The sequence below is a fragment of the Camarhynchus parvulus genome, chromosome 5, assembly GCF_901933205.1.
Source record: "Camarhynchus parvulus chromosome 5, STF_HiC, whole genome shotgun sequence".
Classification (NCBI taxonomy): Eukaryota; Metazoa; Chordata; class Aves; order Passeriformes; family Thraupidae; genus Camarhynchus; species Camarhynchus parvulus.
Genome location: NC_044575.1, coordinates 108192 through 132372, shown reverse-complemented (window position 1 = coordinate 132372; position 24181 = coordinate 108192). Strand labels below are relative to the sequence as shown.

The 24181-nt window shown below is 37.0% G+C and overlaps 1 protein-coding gene across 7 annotated transcripts in view; it reads left to right on the top strand.

The window, feature by feature from the left end:
• ANO3 (anoctamin 3) overlaps window positions 1–24181 on the top strand; it is a 116778-nt gene that overhangs the window by 79716 nt on the left and 12881 nt on the right. For all 7 annotated transcript variants that reach the window (XM_030948779.1, XM_030948775.1, XM_030948781.1 and 4 more), the window contains 10 exons: window positions 692–826; window positions 5023–5119; window positions 5990–6050; window positions 15771–15853; window positions 16750–16890; window positions 17247–17411; window positions 18406–18442; window positions 20434–20545; window positions 21722–21779; window positions 23270–23367. In XM_030948779.1, coding sequence (XP_030804639.1) covers window positions 692–826; window positions 5023–5119; window positions 5990–6050; window positions 15771–15853; window positions 16750–16890; window positions 17247–17411; window positions 18406–18442; window positions 20434–20545; window positions 21722–21779; window positions 23270–23367 — 987 coding nt within the window. The remainder of the gene's footprint in view (window positions 1–691; window positions 827–5022; window positions 5120–5989; window positions 6051–15770; window positions 15854–16749; window positions 16891–17246; window positions 17412–18405; window positions 18443–20433; window positions 20546–21721; window positions 21780–23269; window positions 23368–24181) is intronic.

Genomic DNA, 24181 nt, shown 5'->3' with positions numbered 1-24181 from the left:
TGATGATGTTTGGGTTTCACAGTTTCCTCCTCTGACATTGAATACCAGTAATTAATTTTCCTTGCTGTAAGTTTTTATTCCTGATCTGAGTCATAACTGGTTATTGGTGGAGCTAAGCATGTGCCATGGGACAACTTTGTGCTGTGTCATCCTTCATTGACTTTCTGATCACTGCTATTTCATGTGTTCTGGCAGTTGATACCCAAGTTTTGAAGAATTAAAGTTGAGTCTTCAGCTTGTGTTTTTAGAGCATTGTTTTCACTAATAGTAATTGGAAATATGTCATATTATCTATGTATGATTATCTATCATAAATGCTTTTTAAAATGGAATACTTAGGTCATACTAAGTTACTTTAGCCCTTTCCAGATTTTTTGTGTCAGTGTACATCCATCTCTCTGTCTGTCCTGCATTTAATAATGTTGCTACTAGTCCATCTACTTAGTCATTGCAAGAACATGACAATTACAGAGGCACTACAGTTATATCCTTGTTCTCATAAATCTGCAGTTAGTGTCAGTAAAATATTATGCTCGCCTGAAAAAAACCTGTTTGGTAAAGTGACAATTTTGCCAGAAACTTGTAATGATAGTTCCTTGTTAGAATTATTCTACTACTGTGACAGTAGAGATAGATAGAGGTCACCATAAAATTTAGTTTTAAACAATATATGTGTTTCCTTTTCATGTAGGCGATACTTTGGTGAAAAAATTGGACTGTATTTTGCCTGGCTGGGATGGTATACTGGAATGCTTATTCCTGCTGCCCTGGTTGGGCTCTTTGTTTTCCTCTATGGATTATTTACAATGGATTCCAGCCAAGTAAGGTAAAATTTTATTTAATAATATGTAACAGCCTATTGTTAATTAAGAAGAGTCTGGCACAACTTAGATTGCTGTGCTTTTAAATGTTTTGCCGATATGGTAATAATGTAAGAATAGCCTAAATAGAATATTGGGTCTTTGAGTCAAGTATTTACACTTTGTACATTTGTTTTGCATCAAGGCAAATGCGGCACATGTGTACTGCTGGCAGTGGCCATTCTTATCACTGCATTGCAGTGATTCCCACTAAGGAAAAACAGACCAGTCTGTAAGGACCAATGCTCATGTTGCAGATACCGCAGTAGTTGTTGATCTAATTAAGGCGAATGGGTGAAAAACTAGCCGTATTCCCTCATTACCTCCATCTTCATGTAACTTCCAGAGTGTAGTACAGTTACTAAACTTCAACTTTTGCCTATGTTTTTTTTTCTTCTCCATTAATAGTGGCAAACTTGGACTCTAACAAAGTTCTTATCGGTGTCAATGTAACTTGCAGCCAGGAGACTCAGCTTCAGGGAGATTGCAACCACATAAAATGAACCAAGTTTTCAAGTTTCCCACTTTTGTGATTTTGCTCTGGGAAGGGTTCTATGTCAATTTAGATGTTGTGATGAGGGTGCTCAAGTGCTGACTGTACTTCTGGGAACTCTCTGAGGATCCACTGTACTGCAAAGTATTCCATTAGCTGTTATCAGACAGTATCAGTGTCTGTTCGTACAATTGCAGCTGTTGCTCCAAGCAGTTTGGGTGCTTAGGCTCTATATATACTTGGAGTCCGATTTCGTAGAAAATGTTGTTTCTCTGGCTTTGAGGAAGACCATATTCAAGTTTTATCTAAGGAGTTTTCTTTAACTTCTATTTCACAGTGAGTTATTATATTCTACAGTGCTGTAATGAACACTTTTTTTAAGCTTGCTTTGTACAGCAAAATCCTGAGAAATGGTACTAGTTCAAGCCACGTTAAATACAGTTAAATGCAATAAACTTAACAGCCAGGAAATGATGCTATCTTTAAGATACTGTATTAGAATCGTTTTTCATCATAAGTGTCTTCAAAATGCAGTGGATCTAAAGTCTAGGATCAGCCTGTTCTTAGAGCACAGGGACCACAGTTGTTGAACTGTCAGTCTTGTATTTGTCACATGTACAATGGCACAGTTCCAACAAAGGGGGAACAAGGGGCCATAATCTACTATTATCAAGGTATAGCTTAGTATTTCTTCCGTGTGGAAGAGAAAGGTGTGTCATTGGCAACTCCCTGAGAGAAAGAACAAAATTTCTAATAATTTAATTCTTTCAAACTGTAAGCTATTATGTGCTTTTATATCATAGAATATCCTGGGTTTGAAGGGATTCACAAGGATCATTGAAGTTCAGCTCCTGGGGCTGCGTAGGACTGCCCCAACAATCCCAATCTCACCATGTGCCTGAGATCATTCTTTTTGACCTCTGTCAATCTTGGTATTGTGACCACTTTCCTGGGGAATCTGTTCCAGTTCCCAGCTGCCCTGTGATTGAAAAGCCTTTTTCTAACATCTAACCTACAGCTCCTCTGACGCAGCTTCATGCGTTCTCTCTGGTCCTGTCACTGGTCACCAGAAGGAGAGGAAGCTGTTAGATTCCAGCTGCCAGACTGCTGTGAGATTTCCCCTCAGTCTCCTATTTACCAGGCTGAACAAGCCAAGTGATTTCAGGTGCTCCTCATATGGCTTCCCCTTTAGGCCCTTCACCATCTTTGTGGCCCTCTTTTGGACACTCTCTTAAGAGCTTTATATCTTTGTTATATTGTGGCTCCCAAAACTGCACACCATATTCGAGGTGAGGCTGCACCAGCACAGAATAGAACAGGACAATCATCTCCTGTGTGTCATATGCTTCTCACAGGAAGACTTGCAGGTATGGCTCAATTTTAACAGAAAAATGCAGCTATCTTCCTTGCTGAAGGTTGCAGGGCGTTGTAAATGAGCACAGAGGTAGCCTAGCTTTTGAGGGTTTCTGTCCTTAGTTTTTTCCCATGGCTGCTGCTTAGTAGCTGCAGAGAAAACACAAAGCACATTTGAGTGTGTTCCTGTGGGGCTGGTTCTGTTGGGTCTCATCCTGAGGTACCTCAGTGTCATGCTGCGCTACACAGAGTGCCAGTGTACCCCAGGCCTCTGTGCTCTGTGTGAGAAACAAGAGACTCGAAGTTAGGTAAACCCTCATATAAGCCCTGTATGTCTACAAGGGAAAGTGAATATTCATATATTTATTGTAGCTATTGTAGCCAGTGTTAATTTCACAATGCTGTCAGAGGATGGATTATGGCAGAAGTCCTAAACATGTGCTCTGTGGCAGCCCCACATCTGTAATCTGGATGTGTTAATTCTGTGGAGAAGGTGCTGCCTGCCTTTGATTGTGTGAATTTGTGCAGTCCCTCTGGTCAGTCATGGCACAGCACTCTCCTGTCAGTGCATTGCTACAACTGTGTTAGTAAGAGCAGCTGTGAAATGTGTGACTCAAGCTGTTTATGCCTGGCATGATAAAATATATGTAGATGTTTTCTGCATCATCTTGTGTACTTAGGCAATTCTAAAAGCCACTGTTACCAGATATTGTTGTCATATCCTTGCCGTATTTTTTTTTACTTAGCCTGGAAGATGTAAGTAAGAATTAGAGAGAAATTTTGTACCTAGAGCAGACAGGAGTCATCCATTAGCAGGTAGATGGACTGCACACCTGTTCTTATTCTTGCTGTAGTCTGGGATTGAGAGATTATTTATCTGGTGTTTCTGCATTCTTTTAAAGAAAATTCTAGATAAGCATCTGTAAGAGTATTAAAATCTATCATTTGATTTTAAGCACTTCAGCTGCCACCATACACAAATGCAGTGTTCAACAGCAATCCGGAAGAAACAGAATTGCGTATGTTACCTTAAAAAATCTGAACACAGGAAACCCAATGGAAATTAGAAATTGAAACACAGTGTTAGGGCATTATGGCAATGTCAGAACTGGCATGTTGCCTCAGATTCAATATTTTCTGCTGAACACTGTTTTGTGTGAAACAGGTTTATAATGCCTGATATGAGGAATCCATGGCTGTTAGGAAGTGTTGATTGAAGTATGATAAATTCATTCAAAAGCCCCATTTTTTTATCTGTCCTGTGTACTACAAAATCTGAACTTAACAGATGATAAAATCAGTTTTGCAGAAGGATACTTTCCTCGGTGATGTGCCTTCACCTCTCAGGTGAAGGAAGCTGCCATCAGCCTACCTCTAGTGGCTGCAGAGGAAATGATCATTTTCTTTTTTTTTCCAGATAGCCAGCACAGTTTCAGTAGAGAAGTAATAAGCAAATACAGGAGTACGTACTGCCATAGAACGAAACATTGCTTACCATGCCATCCACAGGTTTTATGCAGCAGTTATTTAAAGATGATGCAGAATGATGTGACATCTAAGAATTAGTTTGTCTTGTTTATGACTTGTCCAAGTGCCTGCCTCTGCTCCATGCTCAGGGTCTGCTAGCAGTTGGCTCTATATATCTATATCTAAACATGATATAAATATATGCTGCATATGAGATATATATATGTATTTATCAGCCTATGTCAGGAGCCCATCTCAGCACAGGGCCATGAGTCTCTGCCCCCTGTGTATAAGAAGATTCTCTCTATAGTTCATCTCTCTGGCTGCCACGGGCAAGTTGGAAATGGAGAAGAAGGAAGGGTACCACCAAAAGGGAGCAAATATCCCCCTCTCATACTGACTTTTGCCTCTTGTCATGGTGTCTCTCTTCTTTGCTCAATTACATACAAATGATGTAATTTGATTGAGATCAGTGTAGATGTACGACTGTTGTTTCTCCTCTGAATGTTTGGTATCTTACAATAATTTAGAAAAATAGGCTGTAAATGCATTTGAAGGGTATTGAGCAATTTTTTGTTTCTCTGTTTGAGATATTTGGGAGAGAGCTTGCTAGGGTGAGAAGTGTAACATGATGCCCAGAAATATTGTATGCTGCTCTATGGCCCATAGTGTTCAGGTTCCTGATATGGGATTAGGCATTCCAGGCCAAATATTCACTTTTATTTTATTTGCCCAGGTTTGTGGTACACGCACTGTTGACAAACAGAGAATATAAATGGCATAAGTCAGAAAACCTTGTGAATGCTAGAACTGTTTTTATAACCTTTATTTTCCTCTCTCATACTAAAGCAAAGAGATCTGCGAGGCAAATGAAACCATTATGTGCCCTATGTGTGAACGCAACTGCACGCTACAAAAACTCAACGAAAGCTGCATATATGCCAAGGTAATTATTGTGTTATTGCAATCAAGATGATTGTGGTTGTAAAATGGCTGCCCTTCTTTCTGCCAAGCATCCTAAAAAGCATGTTGTTTACAGATGTTGTTTTCAGCCTTTGTAATACATCTTTCTAATAAGGGAGTGCTCTGAAGTTATCTGAGGTTTTTCTAAAATTCCTTTCTGTGAGCATTTTCTTATTAATAAATTCGTATTATTTTCATCAACTTATTAATTACTCTGTGAGGACTTCATAATTAAATGACTTTTTGTAAGGTTTTTCCTGCTTTCCTCTGTAACTATCTTGTTACTCTGTCTCTTTTGCTTACTTTTTATTTGAATTTTTGCTCCTAATTTGCTCTGTCAAACTAATGCAAAGATTTTATACAATTAAATATTTTGCTACAAGAAGCTATTCTTCAAACTTAAATAATCACGCCAGAAATTGCAAAATACCTAGGTAGAAGAACAAAATGGAATCAAGAGACAGTAAGTATGTAGACGGAGAAAAATGAAGAGGTTTTTTAGCTCATAAAAACCTTAAAATAGAAATGGTTGAGATTAAGTTTGACCTACCATATGACAAGAATTCTGGATGAAATGTTAGTCTGTCTGGACATAGACAAAACAGCTCAGGGTCTGTGAAACAAAATGACTGGTGATGCATGAAGTAGTAGTCTGGAACAGCAGATTTCAAATTATACTGGAAGTCAGAGTGTGACACTGACAAACCTTGGTAGAAGAAACATGCTAGTAGAACTACTTACGAGAAAGCTTAGCTTTTGGCTTCTGATGCCAGTTATGTACTCTGGGACTATTTGGGGCAAAAGATGAGGTGGCAGTATTATTTTTTCCTCATGTGCTTATTTTTCAATTCAGGTTACACATTTGTTTGATAATGGAGGGACTGTCTTCTTTGCAATTTTCATGGCAATTTGGGGTAAGTACATTTTTTCCTGTTTTTTTTTTTTTTTTTAATTTTTAGTTCACCTGACCCTTTTATATGATTACTTGACAAAGGAGATTATAGCTCTGGATAAAAGTTAAAGAAGGATTATGATTTTGCCACACAAACTAATTTATTTTCATTAACTTATATTTCTATGCTAGTAGTGGCTAACACCTTTTATGTAAATGTATGTATATAAACACCTAATGTAATGATTTTCTTTAGGGTCCTAAATGTCTTTAAGCCTGAATTTTATATTATTTAGGCCAAAGTCCTTTTAGAGGAAGACATGTGGGTTGTGTTACTGATTTTGAGCCAATATCAAAATCACATCTTGTAGAGGATTCTTACAGGATAAACAAGAATGGTTTTATGGGAGCTAATCAGAGGAAAGTATAGGAAAGGTTTGAGGTTAAATACTTAGTGCAGTTAAGGTATTTCCATTTCCATTCTCAGTCTGAATCTCTTGTTATGTTCCCACTGCCATCGCACACATTGTGTTGTGCAGCTCAAAGCCAAGCAGGGGCACATCCACAGAGGATACTGCTGAGCAGGAGTTACCAAAAACAGTCCTACCTCTCAGTGTAATAGTGCCATAAAAGACAGATTTAATGGGCCCAGCATTAAATCCTCAGTAGAATTACCTTTCACTGCAGCTAAGAGGATTTTGCTGCTGGGAAATAGGGAAGAACAACAGAACCAGAGATAATTGGTTCTACCAATGAACATGTTTGTCTGTGTAAACACTGAGAAAATGACACTAGTTCACATACACAGAGCTGTCTACATTCGAGCCAGAGTTTCACAGTTTTGAATGCAATGGTACACAACAGCTTTATTTATGTAATGTGCAGGTGTTAATGACTCTAACTTAAAGTAAGAACAAATGTCACAAATTTTGAGGCTGGCACGGTGAAAGCAAGTAACAACGTACAAACAACAGCAAGACATCACATAGTTACGTGTAGAACAGAAGCGCATCCCCATACATGCAAAAATTATGATTAGGTTGTTAAAAATCAGCATGCTATAACTAAAGGGCACCCTTCAATTAATTTCTTCATTCATACTTCTTCACTTACTGCTAATCTTGCTATTACTGTCTTCCAATTAATAATTATTACTTTGAAAAATTCCTAAAATACAGTGCATTTAATTATATAGTTAGCAGTGCAGACAACAGAGGTAGCTTCTTAGCATCTCTTCATCTCTAAGTTCTCCTTCGAGAGAGCTCTTTCCATTTTCCTCTGAGGCCAAGATTCAAGTGTGAGGAGGAATTTGCTTGTATGACACTGCTTTACCACAGGAAAGATGGTATTATATTGGCTAAGGAAGGTGAAAGCTGAGCATTACATATTTTTTCATTTCAAGCAGAGTGATATTCTCATGTAATATAGGTGAATCTGTCTCAGATTTTCAGTCTGCTACCAAACATGCTGCATACTATGTTAGAAATCAGGTCCTGGTATTGATGGGACATAATGCTGTTTTTATGACTGAACTCAAAAAAAAAGGCAAAATTGCATATATGGGCTGAAATCTTTTATATTTAAAATAAATACCTGTTTTGCTCATATTCAGTTTGACTGACATAGTTTTTCTCTGGGGTGTATGGGCATGTAATTTACTCACATATTGAATAAAACCTCATGGCATCATTCACAGACAGTGGGATAATTCCATTCCTTCAGTGTGATCCACAGTCTCCACACTAATTAAAGTGTTTTAACAGAGCATAATAACCAAAACATATCCCTCATGGGTAGTTTTCTCTGCACTTTTTGTTCATTCTGTGCCTCTACAATTATTTCTTTTACATATTGTTTCTTTCTATTTAGACACGTCTGGCAACTGCAAGCAGATAATTGCTTTATGTTGCCATAATTTTACTCTGTAGCTGAACTGGACCATACTTTTTGGGATACCTATATATGTATCAGAGATAATTCCTTTCCTCTCTTGTTAAGTATTTCTTCTATCTAATCTGTACTGACACATTTTAAATAATTTCTACAGATCTAGCCTGCAATTCAAACAACAGATCTGTTTGACAGAGGAATAGAAGCTTGTCATCTTTTTCCCATTGATACTGATAGTAAATCAGTGTAATCTAGTATAGGTTAGGTGTAGCTCATTTTACTCAGTAATTCCATTCTCCCCAGCAAACTTCAAGTAATCCAAGTAAACCTAATCAATCTTGGCATATTTATTCACTGAAGAAGGTACAGATGTAAATTTGGGAAAATAATGACCTGAGTAATTTTTCAGATAGAAATTATGTTAGGATGGAATAGATTAACTTCAAAGTAGTGAAGTTGAGGATGTTTTTTTGTATTGATACTAAAATATCATTGTAATCCTAGTCAAATTTTTCTGTTACATTGTTGACCAAAGTTACAGAGAGCAGACTCTTACTTGGGTGCTATTTTTCTGTGTTATTTCTAAGAAAGCAAGTATAATATCCTTCCAGGAAAAACAGAGGCTGATCATTTAATTACAAATTAGAGGAGTGATGCTCTGCTACTGAACCCTGCCTGATGTGTATTGGTGTGTCTTCTGATTTTCCCTTACTTTTCAAGACATTGTTTGCACAGTAATGGCTGTAAGGTAGCAATGGCCAGGTTGTTTTGGGAAAAATGAAAGGGGTGTAGATAACAGGCAAGAATATCATCTGAAGCAAGCATTGCAGTGAAGGGTGGGATGGTGTGATGTCAGCCATTGGAATGCCATCAGATGGGCACCCTGCATTGTCTTCCTCTGTCTTGTCTGCTGTGAGGCACCTCTGACTCTTATCATATGGTTCAAGAGAGTTGTCTTAGTGAAGAACTGAAGGAATAACATAATAATTTTTCTTATATATGGCTTGGAAGACTTGAATCACTATCTGTTGGGTTTATCACTATCTGCTGAATCACTACCTCATGGTTTAATTCAGCAGTCCCTCACATGTATCACATGTAAGTCCAGTTAACTGCTTTTTGACACAGGGGAGAAAAAGAGATGAGGGCCCTGATTCATTATTTCTGAAGATGACTCATATCCTTCTAGCAACACCCATTCAGCACTCCCATGGGTGGTCAGCTTTCAAAGCTGCTTCCTAATCTGATGTTCTGGCAGCTTTCAGCTCTTGCTTTTAAGCTGGAAAGGGCATATTGCCAAAATTTATATTGATTTTATTTTCTATGAGAAAAAAGGTGTGTTTGGCCTCTCAGTAATTGTTTAAATATTTAAAAATAAGATACAGATGTTTGGACTGTGATTACACTTCAATACACATTTTTACGTACTCATGGAGAAGACAAAAGCAGTCATCTTTTTAAACCTCTTAAAAATGTTTTTACTTCTGAAAACAGGTGTAGCTTCATCCCTAATTTTGTAACTGACATTGGCTGACTAAAGAGTCAAGTTTTTTTCAGTTAATCAGGGTTTGGGAGAGCTTTTGAGCTATAGTTTTAAACTTGCCCACAATTCTTTGAACTGGTTCACTGATACTAGATACGATTTTCCTGATATTTCAGAACTTAAAGAAATAACTTGTAAGGAGGAGATACAGAGTTAAGAGGCATATTGGTTAAGCTAAAATTTTTAAATAATAAATTATGTCAGTTGAAAGCTAGTTTGGCTGGAGTCAATGATATCCTAATAATTCAGTAAGATGAGGCAATTTAAGCAGCCCTGTGCAGAAATAAAAAACACTTATGCAAAACACTTGTACTGGTCCTTACCTGGGTCACTCCTTGTGTCAGCATAGGAGGTTTTCTGTGGGAAATAGGAATTTTCTGTGGGAAAATGACTCAGGCCTCTTTGTAGCACATATAAAATATCCAACCAGGCCAATTAATACAGATCCCAAAATGCCTCCTGCAGAGATGCCAGCTATTAATACTTCTTTGTTGTTTTTGTCTGTGAGAAAAAGAAACAAAGATGAAACAGTTGAATGGGAATAATAAATCTATAAAACCAGTGAGTGAGACTTTTCAGCAAGGGTCTGAAACACCTTGCAAGCTATAAGTAAACCACTCTTTCTGCAGAAACTTTCTGCCTTTGTAAATGAAAAACAGACATCTCCATCCTTGAAGTTTGGGGGAATAATGGGGATTTAGGAAAAATAAAAAAGCAGCTAAATGAGTTTTTAATAAAATAAAAAAGTTTCGGGTTTAATTACTGAATCCACAACTATTCTTTAATTAAAGAAAAAAACCAGTAACCATTCTTTGACTGCAATTATTTGTAAATGTTTAGGACAGCAGTTAAAATTGCAGCCTCTGAATTTCAGTTTCTATATGTGCAAAGTTAAAAATTCAGTAATGCTTCATGCACCTGTTCAATTAGCAGAATAAATGCATTTCTTCAAGATTTTCCCTCAAATTTCATAAAATTTTTCTTCAAGATACTCAGTTTTTCTTGGAAGTGAACGTGCTCTCCAACTCTCATTCCTTTTCAATTGCTGTTAGCTAAAAATCAGGTGCCTTGTAATTGTTAGCTATGTATTAACGATGATGGGAAACATGAAAGTCTGATGATCCTTCAGTTCTTAGTACAAACTGTACTTTCAGTCCTGTGTTAAAAGCTTGAAAGCTAATTAATGCAAAAAATTACTGTGCCTTCTGATCTTTTCTTTTCCTGAAGACTTGATTCAGAATAGCAGGATAGAAGTGTGCAATGACAATTTCATGTTCCATTGTTTTCCCACGCATACTTAACTTGGTAATTAAATGCACAATGAGTAATTCCTTTGGAACTGTTTTTAAGAAGTCATCTTTAGTGACAAAAATTTCTGAAGTTGATGTGCTGTATATTTTAAGTCTAATTTCTACACATCTGCTTTGGAGGTCCATTTCAGTGAAAACAGGCAATATCTGTCACTAAGTTCTCCCACTCTGGGAAGTGTTAAATAATTAATTAAAGTGTAAATAATTTGAAAAGTACATGCTTTATTTTGGGTGAGCTTTAATTTTAGTTTGTACTAGGTGACTTGTAAGTTCACATGTCTCATAAAACCTCCAGTTCAATTAAAACAGAAGGTTTTATTTCAGCGTTATAATTTTATTAAACCACTTGGATTTTAGTTAGATGCTTACCTTCATTGGCATCTTTTGCTGATGCAGTAGGATGGTTGCTGGAATTATGATTTAGCTTTGTTGTCTTCTGAATGGGGTTGAAATTTGGGATAGGACTGTCCTACTTCACCATGGGTAATGTGAGAATGACACTGACGGGGAATAACATGGTGGGTTTGACTGAAGAGTTATCACTGGGAACACTAAAGCCCCAGGGGTGGCATGGATGACTGTGGAATGACTCAGTGTCACTGTGGAAGGAGATGTAGCTCAGCACTTCTGGTCATTTCAGAAAAGTCACCTGTTGTTCTAAATGTTGCTAAAGACATTCTGTGGATATTTGTGGCTGAGTTATTCCATGTTTTTGACATATTTGAAGAGAAGGTGGTGCCATCAGAGGGCCTCAGGGTTCTGCTTTTTACCTCACTGATAATTTCTGTTCTTTTCACTACATTCTCTTTGACATTGGCAGCTACTGGTGGAGCATGACTTGTGGTAGAAGAACTTACTGTGGTAGTCATATGCAGAACAAATCTCTGTGAAGTTAGTTGCACTGGAGACTGATGGGTTTTTGTAATGGAACTATTTCCTTTACTTGTTTCTTTTACTTCTCCAGCCTCAGTATTGCTTCTTTTCCATTGCAGTCTTACAAGCAGAAAAATGAGAGTCATTCCACAGGAGGGTTGCATGGTGTTGAGTTCAAAGTTTATTTTACAGAGAACCAGCAAGAAATTAACTTTTTAAATAGTTTTATTTAACCAAACCAAGTTACTCAGTGAAGACCCAAATAAGTTGGTAAAATAAGTTAGTGTTATACAATAGAAATCTCACTGGTTTATCACATGTTGATGCTGGAAATGTTATGTCCCTAAGTGCTAATGACATAAGAATCACCTAAAATAATACTGATGATCAACAAAATTGATCTCATCTTGATCAATATCAATTGCAATATTGATCTCAGTGTGCTGATGGCGATGTTGTAGGATAGCTCATATGGCTGGAATGCAGCAAGTAAAATTACAACCATGGTATTCAGGTGAGGTCACATTAGCCTCTTTAGGGATCTCTTGGAAAAGTCCCATGGGAACTCGCCCTGCAGGGAAGAGGCGTCTAAGAAGGCTGGTTGATATTCAAGGAACACTTTCTCCAGGCTCAAGAATGATGAATCCCATTGAGAAAGGAATCAGGCAAAGCAGTCAAAAGACCTGTGTGAATAAATAAAGAATTCCTGTCAAGCATGAGCAGGAAATACACAGGAGATTGAAGCAGGGTCAGGTCACTTGGAACACATATAAAGGTGATCAGAGCAAGTAGAAATGAAACAAGGAAGGCCAAGGCCCATCTGGAATTGAATCTGGGCAAGGATTTAATTGTGAAGGACAACAAGAAAGGCTTATCCATAACAAAAGGAAAACTAAGGATCATGTGGCCCATTACTAAGTGGAGGGAGGCCCTTGTAGCTGAAGACACAGAAGAAGCAGAGCTACTGAGCATCTTCTTTGCATTGGTCTTCCCTGACATGACCAGCCCCAGGAATCTCTGTCCCAGCTGCCCAGGGTAAATGAAGGTCAGTTTCCTTGCTCAAGCATGATTGGGTGAGACAACACTTAGACAAACTTGACATCCACAAGTACATGGGCCTTGACGGGATGCATCCACAAGTGCTGAAAGAGTTGGCAAACACATAGCTAGGCTGTTCACAAACATCTTTGAAAGGTCTTGGTGATCAGGAGAGGTGCCCAAATGCTGAAAGGAAGCAAATGTCATCCCAATCTTCAAGTGAAGGAAGGAGGAGCCAGGAAACTACTTAACAATCAGCCTCACCTCAATCCCAGAGAACTGTAATCATTGGCACAGGGTCTGGCTGGAGGCCTGTCACTGCTGGTGTACCCCAAGGTTCAATACTGGTCCCAGTATTGTATAACTTACTCATCAATGACTTGGATCAAGGGGCAGATGCCCCCTCAGCATGCTTGCTGATGACATAAAGATGGGAGAAATGGCCCCAGAGTGCTGTGCATCCCTTCAGAGGGACCTCGAGAGGCTGGAGAGATGGACAGAGAAGAACTGTGTCAAATTCAACAAAGGCAAGTGCAGGATCCTGCACCTGGGGAGGAACAAGCCCATGCACCAGCACAAGCTGACCTGCTGGGCAGCAGCTCTGTGGAAAAGGAGCAGGAGGTCCTGGTGGATGACAAATTGTCCATGGGCCAGCAGTGTGCCCTGTGGGCAAGGAGGCCAGTGGGATCCTGGAGTGCATTAGGGAGAACAGTAGGTCGAGGGGGGTGATCTGCCCCTCTGCTCAGCCCTGGTGAGGCACATCTGGAGTGCCTGGTGAGGCACATCTGGAGCGCTGTATCCTGCTCAGTGCTCCTCGTGTCAAGAAAGACAAGGAGCTCCTGGAGTTGTTGAAAGGCTGAGGGAGCTGGGCCTGTTCAGCCTTGAGGAGAGATGACAGAGGGGATCTAATCAATATATCTGGGTATCTGAAGGGAGCATGTTAAGAGGATGGAGCCAGTATCTGCTCAGTGCCAAACAACAGGACAAGATGCAATGAGCAGAACCTAATGCAAATTTTCACCAGAATGTGAGGAAGAACTTCTCTCCTGCTTGCTCTGGAAGAGGTTGCTCAGAGAGGTTGTGGAGTCTCCCTCATTGGAGATATTCAAGAACTGCCTGGATGCAGTCATGTGCCATATGCTCTTGGATGACCCTCCTTGAGCAGGAAGGTTAGACTAGATGATCCACTCCCTTCCAGTCTTACCCATTTCACATTTAGTGATTCTGGAACAAAAGCTTCATTTCATAAGAAAATTCCACGGTTCTATAAATAGACCTCATACTCAGAAGGGAATAAATCAAAACCACGTTGATAATTCAAATCCACGTTGCTATGGAGTGAGGTCATGAAACATATATGGATGGTGTTCACAAGGCAATGTTTTCAGGGCAGACAGCAATTCTAAGAGCATGCTAAAGATTTATGCTGCCTCGTGAAGAATTAGAATTTTTACAATTAACCTGGAAAGTTGGTGGATAATGTTTTGTGGCCTTGAGCAGTCTTACAAGCAGAGTGAGTGTCATATGAACACTGCCAGGAGCAAATTGAAAACTAAATCAGTCCAGAGGTTATGAATGAGGCTGAATTTGTGTGCAAACTTCTTTTGCAGTACAAAACTGGAAACTGTGTATTAGGCATTAATTTTTCAAATGTTAAATTGAGAAGAATGAGAAAACCGCACCTTGAAGTCACACGATTGTAGTAGATCTGCTGTTCAGCATATGTTGTTCAGTGAGATTTTGGTGAGGGGTATTTTCTCTGTATATGAAACAGACTGGGATGATCCAGTTTTTAACTCCCACACATGAGCTCTCATATGACAGCACAGTAAATTCTATAATTAGTTATTCTTCAGCATCATTAATTATTTGGATGTCCATGTATGTGGGTATTTCACCACCTGAATGAAGGAGATTTATACCTGAAAAAAGTAACTTATTTCTTTTGTCTTCAAGCCTCTGCTACTTTCTTATGCTTTTTCCTATGCGTGATTTTTTTAGAGGGTTTGTGTTTTGTTGTTTTTCTTTTTTTTTTTTTTTTTTTTTTTTTTTGTTTGTTTTGTTTTGGGCAGGGGGCAGAGAGAATAAGGGCTGGTTTTCTGGTTTTATTAATTTGTTCATTTGGGTTTTTTTGTTGAGTGTGTATTATCCCCAGCTTAGCTTCTTTGTATGCAAGACTGGTAAGAGCACTGTGAAGAGTATATATTATATAAATTATACGTAATAATGTGGATATAGGTATAATATATATAATGCGATAACTAATTATGTATCAGATATGTATAGAAACCCAGAAATATATTAAACATGGTACAGAAATATAGATAAAGGTAGGAATATGTGATCATCCTGTTTATTTTGAGTTAGAAATCCTTCTTCTGAGCAGTTGGCTTTCAAGAAGGAAGCAAATTTTCTTACTTCCTATTTGAGTTCATTGGTTTTCAAGGAACAATTGGACAATTCTGTGTGTTGTCAGGAGTCACACCCTAAACAAGGTGTCTTATCCTCAGTGGCAGACTACAGTGTTTTGGAAATTTGGAGTTATTTATTAGGTGTAATTATCTTATCCAAACCCCTAAGTACATGGAAAATCTGATTATGATCTCACACCTAGATTAGAAATAATTGTTGCTAAAAAATTATTCTAGTAGCAAGACTCCTACAGTATAAAACTGGTATAGCTGGGAAAGAAGTGAGGTTCTTATTTGAACTGAATAAAAGGAGATAGTTCTTGGCTTTTTATTAATAGATATTATTGTGTATGTGTTTCCCTGTTTCTTCAAGAGAAGATTCTATGTGTTGAATAAAATGAAAAGCAAAATGATGAATTTAAAGGGATGGCAGTGTCTCATGTTGACAGGTACCTATTTTTGTACAGCTACTGCGGACAGCAAAATATGTTTCTTAGATAGACATTGTTAAGTACTGTTTTAAATTTAACAGGGATTATCCTGAAGCTACTTAGAGTTTTCAGATTCTATGAGGAAAACTGCCAGAAGCTGGCTAGTGATATGTTACATTGCTGATTTTCTTAAGATCTGCATGGCCCTTTTTCCCCCCATAGTTAAAGTACAGTTGTTTTCCACAGCAACAGTCTTTCTGGAGTTTTGGAAAAGACGGAGAGCTGTATTGACTTATGATTGGGACCTCATAGACTGGGAAGATGAAGAGGTAAGAAGAAACAGAAGTTTACGTGTAAACCATGCTATCAGCATGGGTAAAGTCTCAGTATCAATCCATATTGTGTGTCAGTCATCTGAGTTGGTCATTCAGATCATATTTGTATTTATAGCACTAGTTGCAGAATACAAAGGTATGCTTGCGGTTGTACAAGGATACTTTGCTTTTTGCAACTAACATTATAATTCCTAATATAATTGTACATTTATTAAGAGTATCCTTGGAAAAACTGAGTGCAAATACTTCCCATACAGAGGACAGTAGCTGCTTCTGATGTCAGCACAGATGCCTTTCAGTTCCATGGTTTCTTGTTCTGGAAATACTTGATCCTGCATAAAAATAGGACCAAGACAAGCAACAAGACAGAAACTAGATTTTGTATCCTTGGAGAGGCATAGCTTATCCTTGAACATTCTGCTATCAGCATCAGCAATAATAATTTTTTTTTATTCCATAAATTACTAGTCAGCATAGCTGTAGTTTACCTATATCAGTGATTTAATTGCAGTTTAAGTCAACAGACTTCACTTGTTTTACAGCTTTCTGTGGATAAGTAGATAGAAGCTGCTGGCTATTTTTAATAAATTCTCTTATAACACAAACAACACCACTATAACTGGCCCTAATTTATAGTTTTGTTCCCAATTTTCGCAGACAATCTAGTGTCTAAGCCGGCAGTATGACCCATGATTCTTTTTAACACCCTCACGTAGTGGGGAAGGCTCCTGTAGTTTCTGTTCTTTGGATTTTCAAAAGAGCAAATTACTTGGGTATTTGAGTTGCAGCATTATGAAAAATGATCCCTGTCAGTATAATGTTCTACATGTATGTCTGATTCTTGAGAGAAATAAATAGTACAACAAATGGAATCCACCCTGTCGTTCCAGGAAGAGCTGCGTCCCCAATTTGAAGCTAAATATTCCCAACTGGAAAGAGTAAATCCCATCACAGGAAAACCTGAACCTTTTCAGCCTTTCCCTGATAAGCTCAGTCGACTGATGGTGTCTGTCTCAGGAATATTCTTTATGGTGATGTTTAATAATATTAGAACTGTTGTATTGTAATTCACCTTACTCTGATGTAAATAGTAAGTCGGCATGAGTGCATTCATTAAGATTAGTGGATTTACGTAACATAGGCAAAACTGATTGTCTGTCCTACTGCTTGTTCAGGGATCTCTTTGTTTCCCATGATGCAATATAGTTATGTTGGAAAAGAACAGTAAAAAAAATGTTGTAACTCATCTTGGTTTTTGTTCTCTCAAATTCTGCTCTCCAAAACAAATATCAATCTTTAAAACATTTGTTGTATTACTTCAGTGGATATAATTTCAGATGTGATTCCTTTTGTTCTAATACCTCTGTTCATAAATACATACCTGTAGATTTCACTGGTCCTTACTGCAGTGTTTGCAGTTGTGGTGTATCGACTGGTAGCCATGGAGCAGTTTGCTTCTTTCAAGTGGTATTTCATCAAGAAGTATTGGCAGTTTGCAACATCTGGCACTGGAGTCTGTATCAATTTTATGATCATCATGTCACTCAATGTTGTAAGTCTTCTGTTCTTTTAAAAAAGCAGTTAATTTTAAAGAGTAATTTTTAAAAGCTTACTGAGTTACCCATGTATTAGATATATACACGTTTATGCTTTTTCATGTAGCAGTGTCTGAAGCTAGTATTGCAGTGGATTTTTCTCCTCTGATGCAATGTTTGTTAATGTTTTTCTCCAATTCCTCCTTAATTTGTCACTGCACATCCTCGCTTACGTCACCGAGTTACAAGGGTATAGATTGCTGCTTTTTACATTTGTATTTTTTTATATTACCTTTTGCAGTAGATCTCTAATTGGAGATGTAGTTCTAATTTGAACTACATTATTTTCTTGACTGAGAATTTGGTTTCTAGGTTGTTTTTGATTAATGACTTCTTACTAAAATGCTGATATGATATCAGTGTTGCACAGTCCTGGAATCACTGTGATATATGATTTTGGTGTTAAGTTTTTTCTGTCATGTAGCAGCACAGGTTTAATCATTTGCTCTTATAGCATTACATGGACAGAAACTCTATTATTTCAGCTGCATTATCATTTATCATCTTTCTGTTCCCATGCAAGCACAAACAGATAAAAAGGAGTAATAACCCAGCAAACATTGGCTTTTAGTTCTCTTAAGGAATTGTACTCGCTGCAATAAGAAATAATTCTTCCAATCAGAGTCCTCTAGTTATTTCTGTTATTATGTATGATCACTCCACATCATAAAATGTATATTCAAGTGAACAAGCAAAGCTATCCAAAATAACTTGCTATTTGTAGTACACTGAAGGAAATGTATTTCAGAGTTGGCAATTGCCTGGGGCTAAATGACATTTAAAACAAAGACTTCACATGGTCAATATATAGAGAGAAAAGTTTTCAGTACAAAGGAAAACTGTACTATGATACCTTGATGCTGTAGAGCAAGATGCTTCTGTTTTCAATGTGGATTTGTCATCACTACAGCCAGGATGTCCTGTACTTATACCGTTTCATTTCTTTTTTAGGTGTATGAAAAAGTTGCCTATCTCCTGACAGATTTAGGTATGTAGGTCTTTACTAATGGTGTGGTTCTTGCTGGCTGTGGCATATACCTTTATAGTATACTTCTTTATTTACCTTTAAAGAAGTGTTTTGAAAACTTGATCTGTGAAGTACATTTCTGGCATTTTCCAAAGAAAGTGAGAAATATCACAGAAAGAAAATACATTAGTATCTCAGTGAGGAAATAAAATAAAAGTAAGGAATTTGTTCTTATACTTCTACTTTTAATGTTTTGTGGTATACACTGAAAAATAGTTATCTTCTTTTGGAGTGAAAGTCAAAACTTATTCTTTCTTAGAATGCTAAAGGGTTTTTTCCATTATCCCCAAGTGCTTGGTTTGTTTTTTATTAATTTTTAATTTGATCTTTCAGATGGAAAAAAATGGGTTAAGATAAAATTAAGTTGTCCCAGATAAAAATGTTGAGTCATGAATTTTATAGTAGTGAATTCTGTAACATTAAAATTTTATACTGAAGCCTCTAGTCATGATTCAATCACAGACATAAAGCTTTCTAGCTTATAGAAAGCAAGAAAGCAAAGATAGAATTTAAGATCTCTGGCTGTGTCAGTGTGTTACTGTTTAGTGTTTCGTTTTACATGCTCACTTTTAGCCCATGTCAAAATATGCAAGTGATTTTGTCTTGGTTAAATGCCAACTGGCTGCTTAAATTCCACAGCTCCCTCTTTTGGTTAAAGTATTAAATGACGAGGTGCTCAGAGCTTTGTAACTGCTTCACCTAACAGGCAGTAGAACAGGCTAGAAAAATGCAGAATTTATGGCCAACTTACTTGAATTCTTCAAATATTTTAAAGTATTCTTTCATATCAAAATTATTTCTATTCCTTTTAAAGTATTTTGTATTGTTACTGGTCATAGAATGGGAAAGAAAATCATTGTTTAAGTGTTTAAGCAGTTTTTTCCCAAAATACATGAAAGAACTTTTTTCAAAAAAGATTTCTTGAATTAAATATAAAGAAGCATTAGGTGTTTCAGATAGGTAGCTCATTCTTCTTGCTAAGGTGTTTTACATCAGAAAAGCACACCCTTCTGGGAACAGCTGTCCTTATGTAAAGCTAGTAGTATCCTGTATATTTCTATCCAAATTTAGTCATCAGTAGACCAGAGTAGTTAAGCAGCACAAGTTTTAACTGACAAATCCAGGCAGTTTAGACCTACTACTCATATACTTTTACAACTTTTACTAATGTACTGTATTCCAAATTTGATATGTCCATCAAAGATGGATTTTGTAAAAAACTAATTTGTAAACATTACCACCAAATTCTAATTCAGACATAAATAATCTTAAGGAAAGATATCCAAAGGCAGTCCAGACCCACACAGAGCGCTTGTAGCCCTACTACACGTTCCTACATTTCTTTCCAAAAGAAGCCAAGAGAGACCCTCTGTCCCTTCCTCGCTGAATTAAAAACTGTTTGACACTCCTCAAGCTTTATGAAAGGGAACTCCTGAGGATGAAGTAAAGGTTTTACAGAAGTATTTAGAGGGTGAGAAGCTTGGATGAGAAATCAGCTAGCTTTTAGATGACTCTTTCACCTCTGCTTCCCTGGGCAGCTCTACTGATTCCAAGTGCTTTCAGGTTTTTTTGGGGGTTGGTTTGGTTTGGGTTTTGTTTGTTTTGGGTTTTTGTTGTTGTTTGGTTGGGTTTTGTGGGTTTTTTTTTGTGGTGAGTTTTTTTCTTTGAATGAAGATACCTTTAATCTTAAGATAAAAAATTAACACTGGTTTCCAAATTTTTTCATGGATGTGAAACAGGTATCTTCCCATAGTATTATCTGAACCAAGGGGTTCCTATCTTCTGTTTCCACATAAACAACGTAGTCTAAGTTGGGGCAATGAAAATAAATCAATGGCAACATGACTTAAAACCATCTCTTTGTTTTGTTAATATTGATTGATCTGTGAGCAAACGTATACATAACACAGTTTCATTTTTGTTTATATAATGTATATTGTGTCTTTCTGAAGAGCACCCTAGAACAGAATCTGAGTGGGAAAACAGCTTTGCCTTGAAAATGTTCCTCTTCCAGTTTGTCAACTTGAACAGCTCCATCTTCTACATTGCCTTTTTTCTTGGCAGGTAAGTTATGTTTGCCAATTGCACTTACAGAACTCAAAATCTTCAGTAATTTTATAGATTTGAAGAAAATACAGGGGCAGTTTGAACTGTAAGGTTTAGATATGAGTTGGTTTCTGAGCATAATTAAAACACTAAATATTTCTAAATGTTGGAAGGGTTGGACCATTGAAATATTTACTCATGAAACTAGAGAGTAAAAATTCTACTTTTTCATGGGAATGTACATTACTTTCCTATTAAATAAGAAGGCAGAACTTTAGAAAATGCAACCGCTTGCTAGATGTGGGTCTGTATTTACCCCTGTGTTAATAGGCTTCATTACTATTTTCTTGTTTATTCCCCTTGAGTTGCATTTCCAGTAATGCATTTCTGTAAATAGTAAATATTGTCTGGCAAAAATTATACAAGAGCAGGAGAAGCAGAAATTCTGGCTCTAATTTTTGTGTGTGTCTTTAGGTTAGAGCATGAGATACAGCACAGATCTAACCTTGCTTCATCTTCAGTTCAGTTTTGTAATGATCACACTTACCATTCCTGCAGAACCTACAGAACATTTCAGGGTATCTTCTATAAAGTTTTATAGTATAATTTCAGTTCAGGATTGTTTGGAAAAAAACTAACAAAAACAAACAAGCAAAGAAACAAAAAAAGGCTACGAAGGACTGTTGGTGAGAATCTGTTCGTTGCATTCAGTGGTGTATTCACCGTACAATACCAAAATTTCTGTGTGTATTGCTCTCTCCTGTATCTAACAGGACCAGACATGGGTTTTTTCTCTCTTTTATAACTTTCATCGAGGTCATCAAGAGCTGGGATTTGTTTTACAAATCAAGTGTACACTTCACGTGGGCAAGCAGATCCCTGTGCTGCAGTTAACTCCTATTAGTTGTAATGGCTTGCTTGTCTTCTTAGAAGTAGATTAGAGTTTGAATAGCTAACATGTGAAATCTCTGAAGCTAGGATTTTTATTCAGGACATAATAAAAATTTAGGATCACTTGCAAAATGATGGTCTTTGTTTGCATTCTGAAACTTCCATATCCTACAGACACCAGATTTAAGCCTGTGTGATTTATTCTGTTGATATTTCCTGAATTCAGTGGATGTTATGAAACAACTATTGATACACAGGGTGTTTCTGGAATGTCCACTTAGAAACAGAAATCTTATTTTCCAGATTTGCAGGCCGCCCAGGAAAGTACAACAAGCTTTTTAACAGATGGAGACTGGAAGAGGTAAACAATCCTGTTTTGTGTTCCTGTGATGTTTCCATGAGTAAAAAGGAAGTGGCTGAAGCCCAGTTTAAAGATTTTATTATTCCAAGTCCAGCAAATATTAAACTCTTATTTATAGCAAAGGATAGAATCCAGGAGATGGGTTTTTCCTTCTGTGTTCTCCAGTGTGCTGAGTGACTCTGCCCAAGGCACACGAGTTCTTTCTGTCTGTCTTAGGGAAAAGCCATCAGTAATAGTCCCTTACCTCACATGCTCTGTGACTCCTATGAGATTGGAATCTCCTGGTACTTGGAATTTTTGGATAGAGGACATAAATATAAAGCCATCAGCTTTTTAATCAACATGATTAATTTCTGTCAGCACAGAAAAAAAATTGATCTGTTGGAATGGGCCCAGAGGAGGGCCACAAAATGAATCAGAGGGCTGGAGCAGCTCTCCTATGAAGGTAGGCTGAATTGGAGCTACTCAGCTTGGAGCAGAGAAAGCTCCAAGGAGACATTATTACTGCCTTTCAGTACTTAAAGGTGCTTGAATGAAAGAAGGGGACAAACTTTTGGTAGGGCCTGTTGAGACAGGGCAAGGATTAATGATTTTAAAGAAAGAGAGGGTGGATTTAGACTAGATGTAAGGAAGAGATTTTTTAAATATTATTTTTAAAATTTATTATTATTATTATTAGGATGATGAAACAGTGTGACAGGTTATCTATAGAGGTGATGGATGTCTTCTCCCTGAAAACATTCAAAGTCAGGTTGGATGGGACTCCTCTAGTTGAAAATGGCCATACTTATGGCAGAAGTTTGGACTAGATCATCTTAAGGGATCCTTTCCAACCCAAAACAATCTATAATTTTGTACAGTTCTAAAAGAAGAAAATAATATTTTCAAAATTTAACAGGAATGTTAGAATTGCAACTCACCAGTGTGCTGAAGTGTCCTCTTTTCTCTGAAAATCAGATTTCTTCTACTGAAACTTGGTAGCCACAGAGTAAAATATTATAACTTTGTAGTCAATTAATTGAAAAATAGTTCTATAATTACTTAACATTTTAATATAGCAGTACATACGTATACACACATATATATGTATATATATACGCACAGATAGATAGATACAGATAACATACCAGTACCAGAAATTCTGCCAGTAAATCTTTCTTTAGACTTGGATTATTGCAAATGAAATATTGCTCCATTTTTTTTGAAATGATTAAGTACGTATTGGTCTAAGTGAAACAGTCTTTATCATTTATCATATATCTAGCACACATACTTTAAATTGGGCAATATGATCTAATAGCTAACAATGCGTCTAAAGATTGTTCAGCTGAAGTCTGTTAATATTTATTTTATTAACATTTATTTTAATATTTTGCAGGTGGAGATTAATGTTTTTCAACACACTTAATATTTTTAATTTAGACTCTGAACAAATAAAAAATTAATGAATTCTCTGATTTTAGCTGTTGATCTCTTCCACTTCATTTCAGTGTCATCCTAGTGGCTGCTTGATAGATCTGTGCTTACAAATGGGAGTTATTATGGTTTTAAAACAAATGTGGAACAACTTCATGGAACTAGGCTATCCGTAAGTTCAGACGTTAAAGTTCATTTTAAAAATAGTAAATCCGTGTTAGCATGATTCAGTGCTAGGGAGAAGTGTTTTTATATTTGGAGAATGCTTTCACACATTGCACCTCAGATATTGTCGCTTTATTCCCAAGGAAAGCATTGTCTTCCACTCTGAGATAAAGATTCTCAGGATATGTTAAGCATCTCCGTTGTTTATTAGGATTTCATTTTCCGTAATACAGAGATGTTCAGCCTCTGAAATGACTAATGAGCTAAGAGTCTTACACCTCACTTGAAACTGTAGGAATACGTTTCCTGTAAAATGTTGATCATCAAATATTGATCAAATTGAAGTCTCAACCTTGAGAATACGTTAGGAAGGATTTTGCTCACAACATGCAATTGCAATTGTTCTGCACATGAGGGACAGTGTACTGTATGTTGAGGAATTTTGAAATTGAGAAACCTACTTTAACTGCCAGGCTTCCTGTCTTCTCAGCCAAGCAGGATGTTAACTTTGTCTAAAATTTATTTTAGAACATGCTTATATTCTGTTACAGAAATAAATGTTTTGTTTTGACAAAACCATTGTTTGCAGCATAGGCAACAGTTTATCTTTCAAACAAACAAAACCTGCTCTTTCAGTAACAAGAGAGATTAGGAGCCAAACACTAAATTAGCTTGAGAGAAAAAAGAGCTGCTTTTTTATAAAAATACTTACAAGAAAGTTATTTCCCATCTTTAGTCTCTCTTCCATATTATCTAGAAACAAATAGTAGTCTTTAGTTGGTCCATGTGTCAGTACTAGATAATATTTTTCATTTAAATTA